We start from the raw sequence: 19,408 nt of genomic DNA on the forward strand, positions 1-19,408 counted from the left end.
ATATTCTCCTAAATTCTCTACTTGAAGCCCTGGAAATTATGGCAGGGGTTTTGTTTGTTTGTTTTTCACTGTTGGCTGTTGGAAACACAAACAATTCTTGGCTTTATGTGAGCTCTGAAAATCATTCTCTGTTCTTTTCTTGTGGTTTATTCCCTGGCTGCACGTGGTTTTCTCACATTTAAGTACTAATCAGTACTCAATTGAAGACTCAGGTAGAACCCTCTGCAGATCTCTGGACCTCTCTTTTCTTATGAATCTTTTTTTTTTCTTTTTTTTTTTTTTGTTTTGTTTTGTTTTGCTTTTTAGGGCCGCACCCATAGCATGTGGAGGTTTCCAGGCTAGGGGTCTAATCAGAGCTGTAGCTGCCGGCCGACGCCACAGCCACAGCAATGCGGGATCCGAGCTGCATCTGTGACCTACATCATAGCTCACGGCAATGCTGGATCATTAACCCACTGAGCGAGGCCAGGGATTGAACCTGCAACCTCATGGTTACTAGTCAGATTCGTTTCCGCTGGGAACTCCTGAATATCTCTTCTCTTTGATACACTGTCCTTTGAACTCTAACCTCCTTAGCTTTCCTGGACCCTCAACTCTATTGCTTCAACTCAGGAAGGCTGTTTGACTTCACTTGGATTTCCTGTTCCTGTCTATAGTCTGGAAACTCTCACTAGGAAGTAAATTGTGGCAACTGTTGGGCTCACTTAATTTGTTCACTTTGTGTTAGGGTTTACTGTCATCCACTGCTTGAGGTTAATGTCTGAAAATCTTTGTTTCATGTATTTTGTTTGCTTTTTTAGTTGTTGCAGGTTAGAGGGTAGATTTAGTCCTTATTACTTTCATCTCAGGTGAGGTGGGAGTCCCTCAAGTAATGGTTTTGGGATATCTTATTCTGTAGCCAGTGGGAGAATCATTTAACGGTTTTAATCATGGGAGTTAGCCTGATGAACTGTGACTTTGAAGGGCTTGTTTCCATACTACCAGTCGCTTAAACATGAAGGAGTGAAGGGGAGCAGAGAGATGATGAGGCTGTAGCTATCATCTAGGTGAAAGATGATGAGAGTTTGATCTCTTGGAGTGATTGTGAATGATGCTGGGGAGTAGGGGCACATTTGGTAGATATTTGGAGATGTAGACTTGATAAGGCTTTTTTCTCTATTAAAACATTGATAGACAACTATATAGTTTTTACAGCATTTCAGACTGCAAACAGCTCTTCATTCATTGCTATGAAAGGTGAAATTTTTATTTAGTAAGAAGATGCTATCTGAAGCCCTTTATCAAATTGCTAAATCATGTATTTAGTTTTAATTTCAATTTGTACTCTTTTCTCTTTTTCTAAATCTTGACATTTAATTTCTGAATCACTGGGTTTATATGTTACTAATAAACTATGAGTTTAATAGAAAGTAAGTGTACATAGCTTTTGTTGATTTCTTCTTATTGTATACCTTGTCATCTGTGTATTCTGTTCAATTTTGAAATGCATTCTTCTTCACTTCTGTAAAAGCCCATAGGCTTTTTGCTAAATTTAACTCCAGAAAAAATAGTTTGTGTTTTCTAAATAAGCCTTTTGAATAATAGGAGATTATATTGGAAAATCAGAAAATCATATTACATTCCTACTTAAATTTTTGAATAACCACAAAAAGGGTTGTTACACTTGAAAAAAACAGATTTCTTTGATTAAATGCTAAATGGATCAAATATGAAAGCCTTTTGTGGAATGATTTCCTGCATGCTTTCTTTTCAGTACATGAACAGTTTTTATTTTCCTCATCCTTTGAAAGTCGGTCTTTACTGGCACAATTAAATCACTTTGTTTTAGTGAGTTTTGATTTTTTGATTATTTTGGCATTATAGCATAAGTTGCTATATGCTTTCTGTTGCATAAGAGAATATTTAAAAATTATCATTTGCTAAAATGCATACTTTATTAATCAAGGATAGGTAGCTTGAGACCTGCAGGTTGAGTATGACCATCATCTTAATTTTACATATGAACAGGTAAATTAAATTTCTGTTGAAGAGCTTCTATTCTGTTAAGAGGTGTAGATCAACTATATGTCCCTAAAAGGTCAGAAGATCTGATTTTCTAGTGTTGTGCTTTTGTTTCACTTGTGTCCTCTGAGGGTGGTATTCTTAATGAAGAAGAGAAGAACAGGTACCAGGCACAGTGCTGAAGTTGCAAACAGATTGGGGATAGAATGGAATAGAGGGACTGGTGCCAGTGTCAGAAATGTGCATGTAACATGTTTTGACCAAGACCTTTTCATTGTGGAAATTTTAATTCCAGTTGGGAAAATAAAACATTTTAATCAGACTTATGCCAATTTTGATGAAATTTTTTTGGAAAATATTTTCTGGAGGATCTCCTTGGGTGAATTTTTAGTATAACACAAATAATTTCCCTTTTTCATTTTTGTTTTTATTTTACTGAAGTAATTTTTAAGATTTTTGTCAACACCCATTAAACTGTTAAAATGGTCACATTTTATGATATGCATGCCCCACTTAAAAAAATTGAGAAATAGGCGTTTCCATTGTGGCTTAGCTGCTTAAGGACCTGACGTAGTCTCCATGAGGCTGTGGGTTTGATCCCTGACCTCAAGTGGGTTAAGGATCCTGCGTTGCCACAAGCTGCAGTGTAGGTGACAGATGTGGCTTTCATCCAGCATTGCTGTAGTTATGGTGTAGGCCAGCAGCTGCAGCTCTGATTCAACCCCTAGCACGGGAACTTCCATATGCCGCAGGTGTATCCCTAAAAAAAGGAAAAAAAAAAAACAAAACAAAAAACCTGAGTGATATAAATACAGTGAATGACAGACATAAGGTCTAAAACATGGGTGTACTAGGCTGATAACATATTTAACAGGTAATACTTGAGTCTGAAACACTCTGTACGGGTACAGGATAGCATCAAAACATGTTTAAAAAAGATTGACATGTTTCATTCAAAAGTCTTGTCAGAGTTCTAGCTGTGGCACAACCAGGATCGGTGGTGTCTCTGCAATGCCAGGATGCAGGTTTGATTCACTGCCTGGTACAGTGGGTTAAAGGATCTGTCATTGCTGCAGCTGTGGCATAGGTTGAAGCAGTGGCTCAGATCTGATCCCTGGCCCTGAAACTTCAGGGCCTTGGGGCAGCCAAAAAAAAAGGTCTTGTGGTTACCAAAAAGACCTAATATATAATACTTCAAGCTTTGTTAGTAGCACAGTTATTTAGAGCAACAGTTCTCTACATTGTATCACTTAGACTAGCTCAGTAATTTTAAGTACTGTATTCAGCTCTGAATACTGCCCAGCACACACTTATTTTGTTAAAATCGTGATGGTCATCATCATCAACTTATATAGGGTGTGCTGTGTGTCTGCCAAGTGTTTGTTGAGACACTTTAGGTGTGTATTAACTCTTAATAAGGGCTCTTAAGAGGTAGATAACAATATTCCTATTTTGTATATGGGAAAAATTGAAGCATAAATAGTTATGCAATTTTTCGCAGAATCACATAGCAAGTAAATGGTGGAATAGGATTAGAATGCTGGTAGACTAGATGCCCACTCCAAATTCTTAACCTTGTAAAAAAAAAAAATCACATTGGAATCCTTGGGACAAACTGAAAATATTTAAGTTGAAAAAGAAGGGATGAGGGGAGACATGGAGGAGGAAGCAGGGGTTAAGATTTTTGTTAGATATGTTCAAACACTTTGAAGGACTATTAGTTAGTAGAAATGGGACTAAATTTATCCTGTATCCAGGAAGGAGCACTGTGACCAGCAGGTAGATAGGTAGATATTATAACAAAATAGATTTTTTTTTTAGTTTCTCTTTCATGTCAACAAAATCAGATACCTACGAGTGTAATGAAGTATTTGCTACCAGATTTTTTTTTTTTTTAAATGACTGCATCTGTGGCATATGGAAGTTCCCCACCCAGGGATTGAATCCAAGCCACAGCTGCAACCTGTGCCACAGCTGTGGCAATGCAGAATCCTTTAACCCACTGCACTAGGCTGAGGATGGAACCTATGCCTCTGCAGTGACCTGAGCTGCTGCAGTTGGATTCCTAACCCATTGCATCACAGTGGGAACTCCTGTTACCAATTGTTTTAGTTTTCTAGGGCTGCTGTGGCAAAGTACTACAACTTGGATAGCTTGAAACAATAGATATTTATTCTCTCACAGTTCTAGAGGTTAGAAGACTAAAATCAGAGTGTTGGCAAGGTTGGTTCTTTCTGAGGGAGAGTCTGGTCCTTGCCTCTCTCCTAGCTTTTGGTGGTTGCTTGCAGTCCTTGACGTTCTTTGACTTGCAGCTCTAACACTCCAGTCTTCGCTTTTGTCTTCACGTGGTGTTTTCCCTGCATATCTGTCTGTTTCTCTCTTTTCTTTTCTTGCAAGGCACCTGCCATTGGATCAGGGACTACCCAAATCCATTGAAACCTCATCTTAATTAATTATATCTTATAAGCCTGTATTTCCAAATGAGGTTTCATTTTGAGGTCCATGTAGACATGAATCTTTGGGGTACACTATTCAACCTAGTATACCTTATAACTAAATTTCCTATCTTCTGGGGCTTAGGAAGAGTTTAAAGTATTAAAATTCATTCAAAGATATCTAACTTTTTAAAATTAAAAAAGGTAGGTATATATATAGAGAGAGAAGAGAAACAGTTATTCTCCTTATTTTTTTTTATGAATGAGTTTATTTTATTTTAGATTCCACATATAAAATATTCTCCTTAAATTTTAACAGACGCACTTGTCTTCCCAGTTTGCACATATTACATTTAGTGCTTTTTCTAAAAAAGTAATAAAGATTGTTGATAATACTGCACATCATAATTAAAGTTTCTTGTGTCAGTTCCTCAGAAAGATCTTCTATGATAATCATTAGAGATAGAATAGGCTGCCTTGAGGTATGTGCATTTCTATTCACAGTATCTTCTAAACACAGACTAGAGGAACATGTTCAAATATAGAGAAAATTATTATAGGAGGGAAGTAAGTATACATTATAGATGAGTTATGCTGGGACTCTTTCTTCCTTCCATAGATTATGGGAGATTCCATTCTGACTACAGGCAAAATTTAAGGATATATTTCTCCCAGATTGTCTTAACTCTGGTAGCAGAAGTATGTACTCATGTAAATACCACTGCAATAAGAATGAAGAAAATTTTCATCACTCTAAAAAATTCCCTTGTGCCTCTTTCATTCAAGTTGATCCCTAATACCAATCCCTGGTCCTAGGCAACCACTGATCTGCTTTCTGTTACTGTATATTAGATTTGTCTTTTCTGCAATTTCATGTGCATGGAATCCTACAGTATGTACCCATCTGTGTTTTGCATCTTTTGATATGTATAATTGAGATTTATCCATGTTGCACATATCAGTAGTTTTTAATTTTTAGTGCTATATTATATTCCATTATCTGGATATGCCACAATTTGTTTATCCATTTACCTATTAATATCCTAAGTATTTCATAATTTTTGATATATGGCGTATGTTTTTTAAATTTTACGTTGTCCCCGGGCCAGGGATCAAACCTGTGCCATAGCAGTAACCAGAGCCACAGCAGTGGCGATACTGGATCCTTAACCTGCTGACCCACCAGGGAACTCTTAAGTTTTTTAAATTTTAATTTTTATTGCTAGTGTATAGAAATGGACTAGTATGTAGAAATACAATCATTTTTTTATATTGACCCTTCGAAGTCTTGCTAAACTCATTTTTTTTTCTAGTAGTTTTTTTTTTTTGAAGGTTTCTTAGGGTTTTTTATATTGACCCTTCAAAGTCTTGCTAAACTCATTTATTATTTCTAGTAGCTTTTTTTTTTTTTGAGGATTTCTTAGGATTTTCTACTGGTTTTCTTCAAATAAAGGCCGTATTACTTATACTTCTTCCATTTCTATACGTTTCATATATTTTTCTTATTTTATTGCAACTGTTAGCACTTCCAGTACAATGTTGAATAGAAGTCATGATAGTGGACATCCTTTTTCTGTATCTTAATGGAAAAGCATTTAGTTTGTATCCATAAGTAAGATGTTAGCCATAGGCTTTTTATTGTATTGAAAGTGTTTTATTTGTTATTTCTTGTGTTTTTTTAAAGTCATTAATGGGTATTGAATTTTGTGCAACACTTTTTCTTTTTTTTTCTTTTAGGGCCACACCTGTGGGATATGGAAGTTCCCAGGCAAGGGGTCCAGTTGGAGCTGCAACTGCCAGCCTGCCATAGCCACAGCAATGCAGGATCCGAGCTGTGTCTGCCAACTACACCACAGCTTACAGCAAAGCTGGATCCCAGTGAGCAGGGCCAGGGATTGAACTCAAGTTCTCTTGGATACTAGTTGGTTTTGTTACCGCCGAGCCACATCAGGAACTTCTGTCAGATGCTTTTTCTGAATCTATTGAAATAGTCTATATTCTTTTAAATTGTCCAATTTATTGATGGATTCTAATGACAGGACAACATTGTCTTAATTTCTCAAGCTTTAATTTTAAGTCTTTAAGTCAGGTAGCATAACATCCATTTCTTCTCAATTTTGATTCTATTCCCTGAAGTTTCTCCAGTCTGTGGGGCTAAACTGCTCCAGCACTTTTAGTCCTTGCTGCAGAAATGTCCTTGCTCTTCTATTTTGAGCTGCTGCTCTCTCCTTAGCCATTTTGCTTTCTACTGAGTACTTGTTGCCTCTTTTGGGGTCCTCCTATTCTCAAACTGTTTTTGTTGTTTTGTTCTTAATCTTGCACAGATACTGATACTTTGCAGGTTTTATAGCTTTTTATGGTTTTTCTCCAATTGGAGTATTTGGGGGATACCCTTTCACCTAGTTTTCTTTTTTTTTTTTTTTTTGCTTTTTAGGGCCTCATCTGTGGCATATGAAAGTTCCCAGGCTAGGGGTATAATTGAAGTTACAGCTTCCGGCTTATGCCACAACTACAACAACTCGGGAGCTGAGCCGCATCTGTGACCTACACCACAGCTCACGGCAACACCAGATCCCTGACCCACTGAGCAAAGCCAGGTATTGGACCTGCATCCTCATGGGTACTAGTTGGATTTGTTTCCACTGCACCACAAAGGGAACTCCTCACCCGTCTTTCCTATACATGCTGTCCATGAGTATTTGATTGTGCCATCTTTTAAAAAATTGTGCTCAAAATACATAAAATTTATCATCTTAAATTTAAAGTATACAGTATAGCAGTGTTATATTATACTATATATGCACATTGTTTTGGCAACAGATCCCTAGAACTTTTTCAAAGTACAAAACCGAAACACTATACCCAGTGAACAAACTTTCCTTTCACTTCTTCCCCCATCCCTGCCAACCACCATTCTGCTTTCTGTTTCTAGGAGTTTGGCTACTTAACATTCATTGTATAAGAGGAATCATGCAATATTTGGCCTAATTCACTTAGCATAATGTCCTCAAAGTTCATCCATGTTGTAGCATAGAACAGGATTTCCTCCTCTTTAAAGGCTAAATAATATTCCATGTATGTATGTACCACATTTTCTTTATCTATTCATCTCAAAGTTGCTTTCATCTCTTGGCTGTTGTGAATAATTCTGCAGTAGACATGGATGTGCAAATATCTCTTTGAGATTCTGTTTTCAATTCTCTTGAAATATATATTCAGAAGTGGGAGTGTTGGAATATATGGTAATTCTATTTTTAATTTTTTGAGAACCCTCCATGCTATTTTCTGGAGGCTACCATTTTACGTCCTAGACAGCAGTGTACAAAGAGTTCCAATTTTCTCTGCATTCTGGAATTTTGATAGTGGCCATCCTAACCTGTATGAAGTAATAGCTCCTTGTAGTTTGATTTGCATTTCCTTAATGCTTAGTGACGTTGTGCATAATGATCATATGCTTGTTGGCCATTTGTAAATCTTCTTTGTAGAAATGTCTTATGTAAGCTTTTTACCTATTTTTTAATTGGATTTTTATTGTTGTTGAATTGTTGGAGCTCTTAATATATTCTCCATATTAACTCCTTATCAGATATTTTCTCCCCTTCTGCAGGTTGCATTTTTCTATGTTATTATTTCTTTTGCTGCACAGAAGTTTTTAGGTTTGATGTAGTCTCATTTGTCTATTTTTGCCTATGTTTTTGATATTGTATCCAAAAAATCATTGCCAAATCCAATGTCATGAAGTTTTCTCCCTTTGTTTTCTTCTAGGGCCTTTTCAGTTTCAGGTCGTAGGTTTAGGTCTCTAATCCATTTTGAGTTAATTTTTGAACGGTGTAAGATAAGGGTCCAACTTTATTCATTTGCTTGTGGATATTCAGTTTTCCCAGCACCATTTTTTGAAGATACTATTCTTTCCCCATTGTGTGATCTTGGCATTTTTCGTAAAGATCATTTGACTGTTTACACGAGGGTTTATATCTGGTATCTCAGTTTTGTTACATTGGCCTTTATGCCAGTTCAATTGTGCTATTTTGATGCTGTCCCTTTTTTATATGGGAATTCAGAAAGATTGATGAGCTGTGTTTCTGCCACCTCTATCTCCATCTTCTCTCAGATTTTTTCTTTTTACAGGTATGAAAATTATGTCTTCTATTTTCAACCATGTAATTAATAAAAGTATTGAAAGAATAAACAGTTTTAAACTAAAGGCTTTCCTTTGGATTGCCATTGATTTCTTAGTAGGCTTTTGATACCTCACTTACATTGAGAAAATATTGACAGTTTGAGCTCCTTTAACTTATATTTTTCAAGTAAGTCTTATTTATGTATTTATTTCATCTTTTGTCCTTTTTTAGGGCCACACTCATGGCATATGGAAGTTCCCAGCAGGTTAAGAACCTGACTAATATCCATGAGGATGTGGATTCCATCCCTGGCTTTGCTTGGTAGATTAAGGATCCAGTGTTGCTGCAAGCTGTGGTGCAGGTCACAAGCGCAGCTTGGATTCCATGGCTGTGGCTGTGGTATAGGCCAGCAGCTGCAGCTGCTATTCAACCACCAGAGCCACAGCAATGCCATATCCGAGCCACGTCTGCAACCTACACCACAGCTCACGGCAATGCCGGATCCTTAACCCACTGAGTGAGGCCAGGGATCAAACCCACAATGTCATGGTTCTTAGTTGGATTCGTTTCTGCTGTGCCACAATGGGAACTCCAAGTAAGTCTTATGTTGACCTACTTTTTTTGTCCGTAGCCTTTTTTGTGGTAGATACTGTGCTGCTAAGTGTGTAATCTTATTCTCAATGGCAGCTTTGTGTGATGGGAATTATATTAGCCATATTTCGAGGTTGAGAAAACAGAGATTTAGAGAGATTAAGTGAATTTTTAAAAGTGAATTTCTCAAGGCTATGAAAATAGTCTGCATTTGAACCTAATTCTGACTAACCTCCAAGCCTGGGTTCTTCCCACTGTACTAATCAGAGGTCAGATACACTATATCTGCCATGTTTCTTTAGCAGAGCTCTCCTTCCAAAAGACAAATTCATATCCATTCTGTTCTTGTCTTCCTCGGGAGAGGTGAGGATCAGTTAGGAACCAAAGGATGGGCAGTCTTTGATGAAAATGGGAGGGTATTTCAGATGACGTATTGTTCTACATTATCTGTTCATTTACTGATAAAATTACTTCAGAGGTCAGTGATAAAGGTTGCCATTTCATTTGTATAATATTCCTATTGAAAGATTTCTGTTAGTACCCTTCATTTAAGGTTTTTTTTTTTTTTTTTGGCTTTTCACTATTTTTTCCAACTATTTATTTGGATAAAATTGACAGAATTTAAGATATTTAAAGAATACATCATAGTGATTTGATATATATATATATATATATGCATTGTGAAAGGGTTCTCCCCATCTAGTTAATTAACATATCCATCACCTCAACATATTTATCTCTTCTTTAAAAGTGAGAACAAGTTCTATTCTGTTAGCAATTTCAGCTTTACAATACAGTATTATCAACTGTGTCATCATATTTTGCATTAGATCCTCAGACCTTATTCAGCTATCTTACAGCTGAAAATTGGACTTCTACCAATCTCTCATTATTTTCCCCCAGTATTGCCCTAAGTATACACCAGGGAAAGATAAATACCCTTCCGTATTAATAGAGCTAAAGACTTCTGCCTTTGCACGCAGATAATAATAACCTTACTCTGTTATTTAGTATATACATTCGAAATATGTTAGGCAGCCAGAAGGTCCATACTTTCCTTTCCTTAATTGTTCATGAATATCTTTGCAGTATTAAATGTGGACTGAGTATAAAGTTTGCTAAGAGTGTAAATCATCTGACAAAGTTTCTATGAAAGGAAGTTATCATGTATGCCTCATGTACTTTTAGTCAACTTGAACTGCTTTTTAAAAATTGAAGTATGGTTGAGGGGGTTCCTGTCATGGCTCAGCAGGTTAAGAACCTGACTAAAATCCATGAGGATATGGATTCTATCTCTGGCCGTGCTTGGTGGGTTAAGGATCCAGTGTTGCTGCAAGCTGCGGTGCAGGTCACAAATGCAGCTGTGGCTGTGGTATAGGCCAGCAGCTGCAGCTGCTGTTCAACCTTTAGCTGGGGAACGTCCATAGGCTGCAGGTGTGGTCCTAAAGAGATTAAAAAAATTTTGAGGTATAGTTGATTTACAATATCATATTAGTTTCAGGTGTATAACACAGTGACTCAACATTTTTGCAGGTTATCCTCCATTTAAAGGCATCAAAAAACAATAGCTGTATTTCCCTGTGCTGTATAGTACATCCTGAAACCTATCCATTTTATACTTAGTAGTTCATACCTCTCGATCCTCTCCCCATCTTACCTCATGGCAAAATGGAAGTGGATTCCCAGGTACAGACCTAGTGAGTTGCTTTTTAAACTATGAAAAAATATCTCCTTCTAAGATTTTTCTTTTGGATATGCTGTTACTTATTACTTTATTTGGCTTCTCAAGAACTTACGTTTCTCATCATTGGACTTTAATGATGCTGCTATTATGTCAAAATAGAAAGAAGAAATATCTCTGTTCCAAAATTGGGATTTTTAAGTTTTCGATCCTTGATTTTATTACTCATGACCTGATTTCTTTTTTTTAAACACTTATTTTTATATATATATTTTCTAATGTACAGCATGGTGACCCAGTTACACTTACATCTGCACATTCTTCTTTTTCACATTATGTGTTCCATCATAAGCGACTAGACAGAGGTCCCAGTAGGATGGGACCCAGGAGGATGCCATTGCTAATCCACTGAAGGCAACATTCTGCATCTATTTACCCCAAGCTCCCAGTCCCTAAATCAATAAAGCAACAGAGATTCTTAAGGAAACAATAGAAAAGTTAGACTTAATCGACATTTTTGGGACATTACATCCAAAAAAATCAGAATATACCTTCTTCTCAAGTGCACATGGAACATTCTCAAGAATTGATCACATACTGTGGCACAAAGCTAACCTCAACAAAATTAAGAGTATAGAAATTATTTCAAGTATCTTCTCTGATCAAAATGGCATGAAACTAGAAATCAACCACATGACCTGATTTCTTAACAATCTTGTTTTCTTCCCCAGTCTTTACTCATTGTTATACTGTGCCTACCTCTGTCCTTTCATTTGTATTCCAAAAACCTCAATTCAAGCTTTAAATATCCTCAGTGCAAGTTTTATCCTTAGCACCTAACACAAGGCCACATTGTATTATTGTTGAATAAATGAATTACGGTAGCAGTCTACTTATCAGATTTTCTGGGGATTTGTCCTCTTACCATTCTGCCTGATTTTCAGACCACAAAAACTGGTAACTTGTACTAAAACTCATTATAATAATTGCTTTCTGTGGCAATTAATTCTGTTTTTTGATAGTTCCCAAAAGTTTTTGATAGTTCTCAGAAGTTTCTTCCCTTTTACTCACTCAGAAATATCCCCTCTGAATTAAAGATATTGGCTCTAGTTTGCTCCACTCTGTGTTCTTCCATATGATACCTCTTCACATATTTGGAGAAAGTTCTCGTACGTGCTTCTTACTTTTTTAAAAAAGTTTTCTGACTACATCTTTTAATGGGATTTTTTCCCCCGACCTTTTACCAGTTTGAAAGAGCTTGATTTGTCAGGGTCCCTCTTAAGTATGTTCTAATTTGAACTCTTTGTTGACAAGGAATATAGGGAGGAATATTGTAAGAGTACTTGAGAAGTTTGATGACACACCCTACAGTCCTACCAGGGTTTACTGGGGATAGAACTTAGCCAGCTACACAGCCTTTCTCCTGTGTCGTTTTTGCTACTTTCTATGCGTGTACTGCTAACCTGTTTCTGCTGGCAGTTCTCTGCCAAAATTTCCACTGTTCTGTAACTGGCTTTTATACATGATCTCCTTTGGTTGCCTGAGCTTGCAAGTCTTGGTACATCTTTTTAGCTGCTTTAGTCTCTTATTTCTTCTCTTCACAGTTTCCTGGCAGAGGAATCTGATTTGTCTAGGATTCCTTTTATTGTCAGGTCACTCTGGTCGTAAGTTGCTTACCAGTTCATAGATGCCCTTGCCTATTCATGGACTCAGTAAGTATTTTACTGAGTGTCTAATATATAAGGGTAATTGTTCTAAATGCCTGGGATACATCAGTAAGCAAAAGCAAACCCAAATTACTGCTTTCATTCTGGTGAGGTGAGACACACAAGTAGTAGTAAATGTAATAAATGAATGAATGATTTCATAATTTCTGTCTGGTTGGTGAGAGGAGAGGTAGGACCGTGTGCTTCTGAACGTGGCTGCTGCCTTTCACTGAACTGTGGGTGGTGCTGTTTTTGATAGAGAGGGGATGTGGGTGGCAAGTCTTGTGTAGAAAACCACTGATCTAGTTGTTCAGATAAACATATGGAAGATTTAGTGAGTTAGAGTAGTATTTTCAAGGTTCAAAGTCTGTTAAACCAAGTAGTGTATATTTTGTACATTTGCACTTTAAGCATACACAATGCATTTAAATGATTAATTTTTGTCTGTTGGTACAATCGACAAGTATCAAGCACCTGTTCTGTATAGAGCAGAGTGTTACATTTCTTCATTTAATTAACTCCTACTCAGTCTTCACTTCTACAGTCAAACTTCTTCCCCATATACTGGCAACTCCACACCTACAGCACACAGACTTAACAACCCCCAAGAATACTGTTTGACTCTCCTGGGGTCGTCTGTACGGCTAGAACAGTCACCTTGCCAGGGGGATGATGAATGGTTGGGTCATCCCAGGTCACTTGTTAATCCTTATGGCTGGGCTGCGTAGTTTGGCAGCCCTACCAGGGCCCAAGGGAAAGCTAATTACCTCACAAAAAAGAGGGAAAAGTGTGCCTGATCACGCCAGTATTTCCTCACTCTTCCTGAAATTTTTGGGGGCAGTTTGTCTAGCTTTTGCACTTTTTTCAAAGAAAGCTATTTCCAAATGTACTGGTATCATGCTGATGGTCTCCTTTATTATATACGAACTCTATCTAGTCATCATGTTTCTTGATTTATGATGGAGTGGAAGAAAAGGGGCTGGAGAGGAAAACATGAAGGCCCTGACTAGTAACTGCCCTCTTTTTTTTCCCCTCAATTTAGCCACATGCAGTGCAGTGAACAAACAATTTTGTTTGCCTAGCACCTCTCCTTTTTAGGAAGTGGTTCCGTTTCTTTTGAGGAATTTTTCTCTCTCCCCACCTAATCACCTAGCCCCATTTAATAATAGTGAAAATAGGAGCTGCTTTCACAGCCACTCTGATTTACATGACCTCCTTCACTTCTGGACATTAGAATCAGTCCACAGGTGGACATTTGACTCTAGAACAATCTTCCCTCAGTGTGGCTTGCTCCTTAGTATAAAATGTTATTTTGTCAGCATTCTTTTTTTGTGGCTGCACTTATGGTATATGAAAATTCCCTGGGCCAAGTATCAAACCTGTGCCACAACTGTAACCAGAGCCACAGCAGTAACACTGCTGGGTCCTGAACCTGCTGAGCCGGGAGGGAACTCCTTGTCAGCATTCTTAAATACAACCAGTTCTTCCTACAAGATTGGTTTTAGATAAATTATATAACCTTGGGAAATAAGTTTAAACAATCAGACTAAACTCTCAAAATCCAAGAAACAAGAATCAGACACAGTTTGTTTACTTTTGTATAATATTTTCCTAAGTTCCTTAAAAGTTGTTAGCTGCATCAATTTATATATTTGATATTCAAAACCAAGTTATTGTGGATTTTTCCACATTTTACTTGTAGTGATATATCAATTTACCATTTTTATTTTTGCCTTTTTCTAACCTAATTTCCATTTTCAAGTAACATTATCATATAACAGTCTTATCACACATGAATCATATTTCTTTGTGCACTTATAAATGTTACATCCGCATTTCAAACTAAATTTTCATGTTATTGAAAGACTGCATATCATTATGAAGTCAATAAGTAATATATTGCTCCTGACAGACTTTTGGAAGTTGTGCTTCTGCTTAAGAGGAACTTTCCACTTATCAAAGTGGAGGTAACTAAAACAAATTTTAAAGTAGAAGTTATTGGTGAGGATGTAATGAAAATGACAGTCTCATTCTTATACACAGAATATAGAAAATTGTATCTTTCTGGTGGGCCTTTTGGCTTTGTGTGTCTTCAGAACTTTTATATTCTTTGATCCAGTATATCTAAGAATTTTTCTAGGCAAAAGTGAGATGAGGGTAAAGATTTATATAGAAAGATACCTTTCATAGTATGATTTATAATAGGGAAAAATAGTAAATGTACATTACAAAGGCCTGTTATAAAAGATTAATAATAAACCAATCTATAAAGCTAGGCTTAGTATTTTCTCAATTCTGATGAAAAAAATACGTGTGTGAAAAAAGCCTAGGATAAAATCCAAACATTAATAGTAATTGTCTTCAGGTGTGGGATTATGGGTGATTTCTTTATATTTTTATGTATTCAAAAAATTTCCTGCAATTATGAATATGATAACATTTAAAATTAATCTGATAAAATATTTCCTGAGCCTGCACCTGCAGTGCATGAGTTATGACTTTCAGAACTGAATAAACAATATAGGGACACCTGGTTAAATATGGTGAGATAAATAACATGCAGTTATCTCCGTTTAAAAAGACAGAGGAGATGTAAGCTTAAAACAATTTCTGTCAATATTATCGAATCTATTAAAATAAACATTTAGCCAGTATGAACTAAGTGCCACACATTCAGTATGCTAGATGCTTGTTACTGAAGGAACAAAAAGCTTGCTGTCATTTTGTCTGTGAAGTTTTCCATGGATTCTCTGCTACGTTGGGTTAGGTTCTCTTCTATCATTATACTTACCATGATATACTGAAATTATCGGTTCATTTTTCTGTTTCTCCTAATAGCTTATCAGTACCTTGAGGATAGGGCCATGTCTTTTTCATTGTGTATCTCCAGGACCTAGTACTTTTTTTTTTTTTTTTTTTTTTTTTTTTTTTTTTTTAAATAGCAGTGACAGCACTGCATCCTTAACTGGCTGCACCACCAGGGAATTCCCCTAGTAAATGCGCTGAATTAGCTTTGAAGTGGCGTAAGGAGTGGTGATGCTTGAGGTAGATTTTTGAAAACTGAGTGCTTGTGATAAATCATTTTCAGTTTAGTTTAGTCTTCATGAAATACTTCATTCCTCTATAATGATGGGTATATGAAGAGTTACTGACCAGCAGACGTTATTAATTTTAATTGAGAATGTTTTTATTTTGTCTTTTTCACATGTTGTCTCAGTTTTAGAACATGGTTATGAGTTGGTCAATAAAAATGAATTTAACTTTCCATTTATCTTTTAAAGGTAAGAATTTGGTCATAGTGATTGAAATCTGGTGAGGGCAAGGAGGAGTTATATTCATGGGGATAAGGATTGAGAGATGATTTTTTAAAAATCAAATCACATGTTAAGGTTTCTTTAAGTTTAATGTAGAAATAATCAGAATGTTCCGTTTACTTCACAGTGAGTTGGAACAATATGTAGAATATGCAAGCACATGAAGCTCTTTTAAAAGTATGGCAAAAAGCAATTTAGATCTAACATGTACTTTCCAGCCCCAAATTACTCACAGATTACATCCCCAGAATTCAATTTCAAGTTGTTCTGGTTTTTAGTGTCACAGGGTAATTTTATAACAATAATGATATAGACCAGTTGTTTTCAAGCGGGGGCATTTTTGCCCCCCTCAGAGCACGTTTGGCAATGACTTGGGGACATTTTTTGGTTGTAACAACTTGGTGGTGGTGGTGGGATGCCAATAACTTCTAGTGGGTTGAAGCTAAGGATGTTGCTGAATATCCTATAATGCACAGGATAGCTCTCCGCCCCCTGCCTCCAAGACCCCCACCCCCAGCCACACACACACACACACAAAATGGAATTATCTGGCCCAAAATATCGTAGTGCTGTTGTTGAGAAACACTGCCTAGCCAGTGGTCAAGTTTCCAGGCCATTTTAAAAATCTTTATTTAACCCAGAACAGTGCTTATAACCCACAAATGAAGCTTAGTGCTTACAGGACCATTTCATTTGTCACTTAAAATTACTTTGTCTACATAGAAAAGTTCTTCTTAAATTTCAACTGGAGTTACTAAGAAGATTGCGTTCTTTATTGGGAACAAAGGGCAGTTACTTCCATGTTGTGGAGATCCCTTATTTCCATGCCTCTGTCTATTTTTCCTAGCTTTTCGTATATGTCACTCTTTGGACAAAGGATAGGGATTGCCTATCATTTCAGTATTATGTTTAGAAGGTAGTTTTATACCCTTTAAAACTTGAAAATATTTAGTCAGTGTATTAACCTATTCAGCAAGTATTCATTTAGATACAGATTTTTAAGTATTCTATAACTGAACTCACTTTGATTTTATTAATAGGGTCAGGAGCAGGTCTGGGGAAAATAATCCAGAGATTTCCGCAGAAGGACTGGGATGATACACCTTTTCCACAGGGAATTGAATTGGTAAGTTGATACTATATTATTGTACTTTTATAATGATATTTTTCATGTTACATTTATAGTTATATTTGTGTTACAGTTCCTTTTAAATAATTTGGTGATTTAACTGTAATACATTATTAGAAATAATCTTCCCAATACAGTAACCTTTGTATATATTGATTCTGGAATGCCTGTTTTACTGTTCTTTTTCCATTTAAACTTCTCTTTAATATTAAAGTTGAAAATAATGATTTTTATGTACCTGGAACTGAAAAATTCCTCTAATTCTTTAGTAAAATCTTAGCCTTGTAGTTTCAGGGATGGTGTATCACTAATCAAATATTTATTATTTTTTTTTTCATGAAAATTTCTAGGTCATTGCTTTAGTGAAAAACTTCAAATAAAACCAAAGGTTGGTTTAATAGTGACCAATCATGGTTTTGAGTTTGTTCTTGAAATTAAAATCTGAATTCTTTCTTTCTAGTTACAGGATTTGTGTGTTGCTTTGTAATAGTGCCATTTAACTGCTTTATTTTTTGTCAGCCATTTTAAAGGAATTTAATGGTTGAGCATAATTTACGATGACCAGGACATTCTATCTGGTGGTGGATCTATGGTGGTAAAATGAGAGACTGAAAAGATGCTCAGTAAAGTATTTTGCAATATGACTATAACGTTTGGAGAGTGTGTATAGTGTGTGTGTATGTATGTGTGTGTGTTCATTTACATTGTGTGTGTGTTTACTTACACACACACACATATGAGCAGTGTTCTTTTTCTTTTTTTTTTTTGTCTTTTACTAGGGCCGCACCCGTGGCACATGGGAGGTTCCCAGGCTGGGGGTCTAATCAGAGCTGTAGCCTCCAGCCTGCACCACAGCCACAGCAGTGCCAGATCCAAGCCGCGTCTGCGACCTACACCACAGCTCACAGCAATGCCAGATCCTTAACCCACTGAGTGAGGCCAGGGATCGAACCTGCAACTTCATGGTTCCTAGTTCATTAACCACTGAGTCACGACAGGAACTCCTGAGCAGTGTTCTTTAAAGCATTTCTTGTTGAGAAAACATTTGCTGTGATATGACAGTGAAGAATAGACTGCTTGTGTTGAAATCCCAGTTGTACATTATGACTTTTATTTGACAAGTCATTTAACTTCTTGAGCAGCAGAGTCTTCATCTGTAAAATGAGAATAATGACAATGCTGATATCATGCAAAGATAAAATGGGAAAATACAGATAAAATGCTTAGAACAGTGTTTGCCATAAAGTAAGTGCTCAATAAATGAGGTTTCTTATTTATGTTATTATCTTGATACCACTGTTGGTGTTTGTTTAACATATTGCAACACCCCCCACCCCAAGAAGAATTGTTCATTCTCTTGTTAGCATGGATCAGAAATATTTATTAGGCATAAAGCTGATGTTGATTTGAAAGTTATATATTTTCTTTTTTTTCTTTTTTAGGGCTGCACCTATAGCATATGGGAGTTCCCAGGCTAGGGGTCGAATTGGAGTTGCAGCTGCCGGCCTACACCACAGCCACAGCAATGCTAGATCTGAGCTATGTCTGTGACCTACACCATAGCTCACGGCACTGCGGGATCTTTAACCTACTGAGTGAGGTCCCATATGCTAGCAGGTTACAAATCCAACAAGTGTCCATGAGGATGCAGGTTCAATCCCAGGCCTCCCTCAGTGGGTTAAGGATCTGGTGTTGCCGTGAGCTGTGGTGTAGTTCGCAGATATGGCTTGGATCCTGTGTTGCTGTGGCTGTGGCATAGGTTGGCAGCTGTAGCTCGACTCAAACCCTAGCCTGGGAACTTCCATATGCCACAGGGGTGGCCCTAAAAAGCAAATAAATAAATAAATAAAATAAAAAAAGGAATATTTGATCCTGCTGGATTACGTTGGGATTTTCTTTTTTCTTAATTTTTCTGTAATTGATGACAATTCTGATCCTCTAATGTCTTTTGTGCTTTGTCAGGTATAGAATAAATTTGTTTATCAAAGCCTGTTTTTAAAACAGAATAGAATCATTAACTCTTAAATTTTTGTTGTCTTATTAGATACTGCTTTGTGCTATACTTTATGTTAGAAATGTGCAACTATTCTGCATATTAACAGCAATAACTTGAGTAACTGTGGTATACTCTGTCATCTAGAGCAACTCCTACAGCTTTAAGACCAGAGATAGGCTTATTAAAATTTTAGTCCAATTAAGGTGATCTAGCTCAGTCCCTAAGTGGTTTGTTGATTCCAGGGTGGTAGTGACCCTTTTCTGATGATATACGTGGAAAAAAACCTTACCCCTTCCAAGGTGGTGGTAGTGGGACAACCTTTTAGCATATAACATTAATGTTAATATTAACAGTTGTATATGATTGATAAATTATGATGAACCCACAAATTAGATGATTGGAGGTAGTGTATCTCATTTAAAGGTAGGTAAATT

The 19,408-nt window shown here is 36.6% G+C and overlaps 1 protein-coding gene across 2 annotated transcripts in view; it reads left to right on the forward strand.

Moving 5' to 3' along the window:
* The window catches only part of SBF2 (SET binding factor 2), a 449,069-nt gene that overhangs the window by 71,426 nt on the left and 358,235 nt on the right, over window positions 1-19,408 (forward strand). For both annotated transcript variants that reach the window (XM_003122980.5, XM_005661131.3), the window contains exon 2: window positions 16,890-16,975. In XM_003122980.5, the coding sequence (XP_003123028.2) occupies window positions 16,890-16,975 (86 nt within the window). The remainder of the gene's footprint in view (window positions 1-16,889; window positions 16,976-19,408) is intronic.

The sequence above is a fragment of the Sus scrofa genome, chromosome 2, assembly GCF_000003025.6.
Source record: "Sus scrofa isolate TJ Tabasco breed Duroc chromosome 2, Sscrofa11.1, whole genome shotgun sequence".
In the NCBI taxonomy this organism is placed as follows: domain Eukaryota; kingdom Metazoa; phylum Chordata; class Mammalia; order Artiodactyla; family Suidae; genus Sus; species Sus scrofa.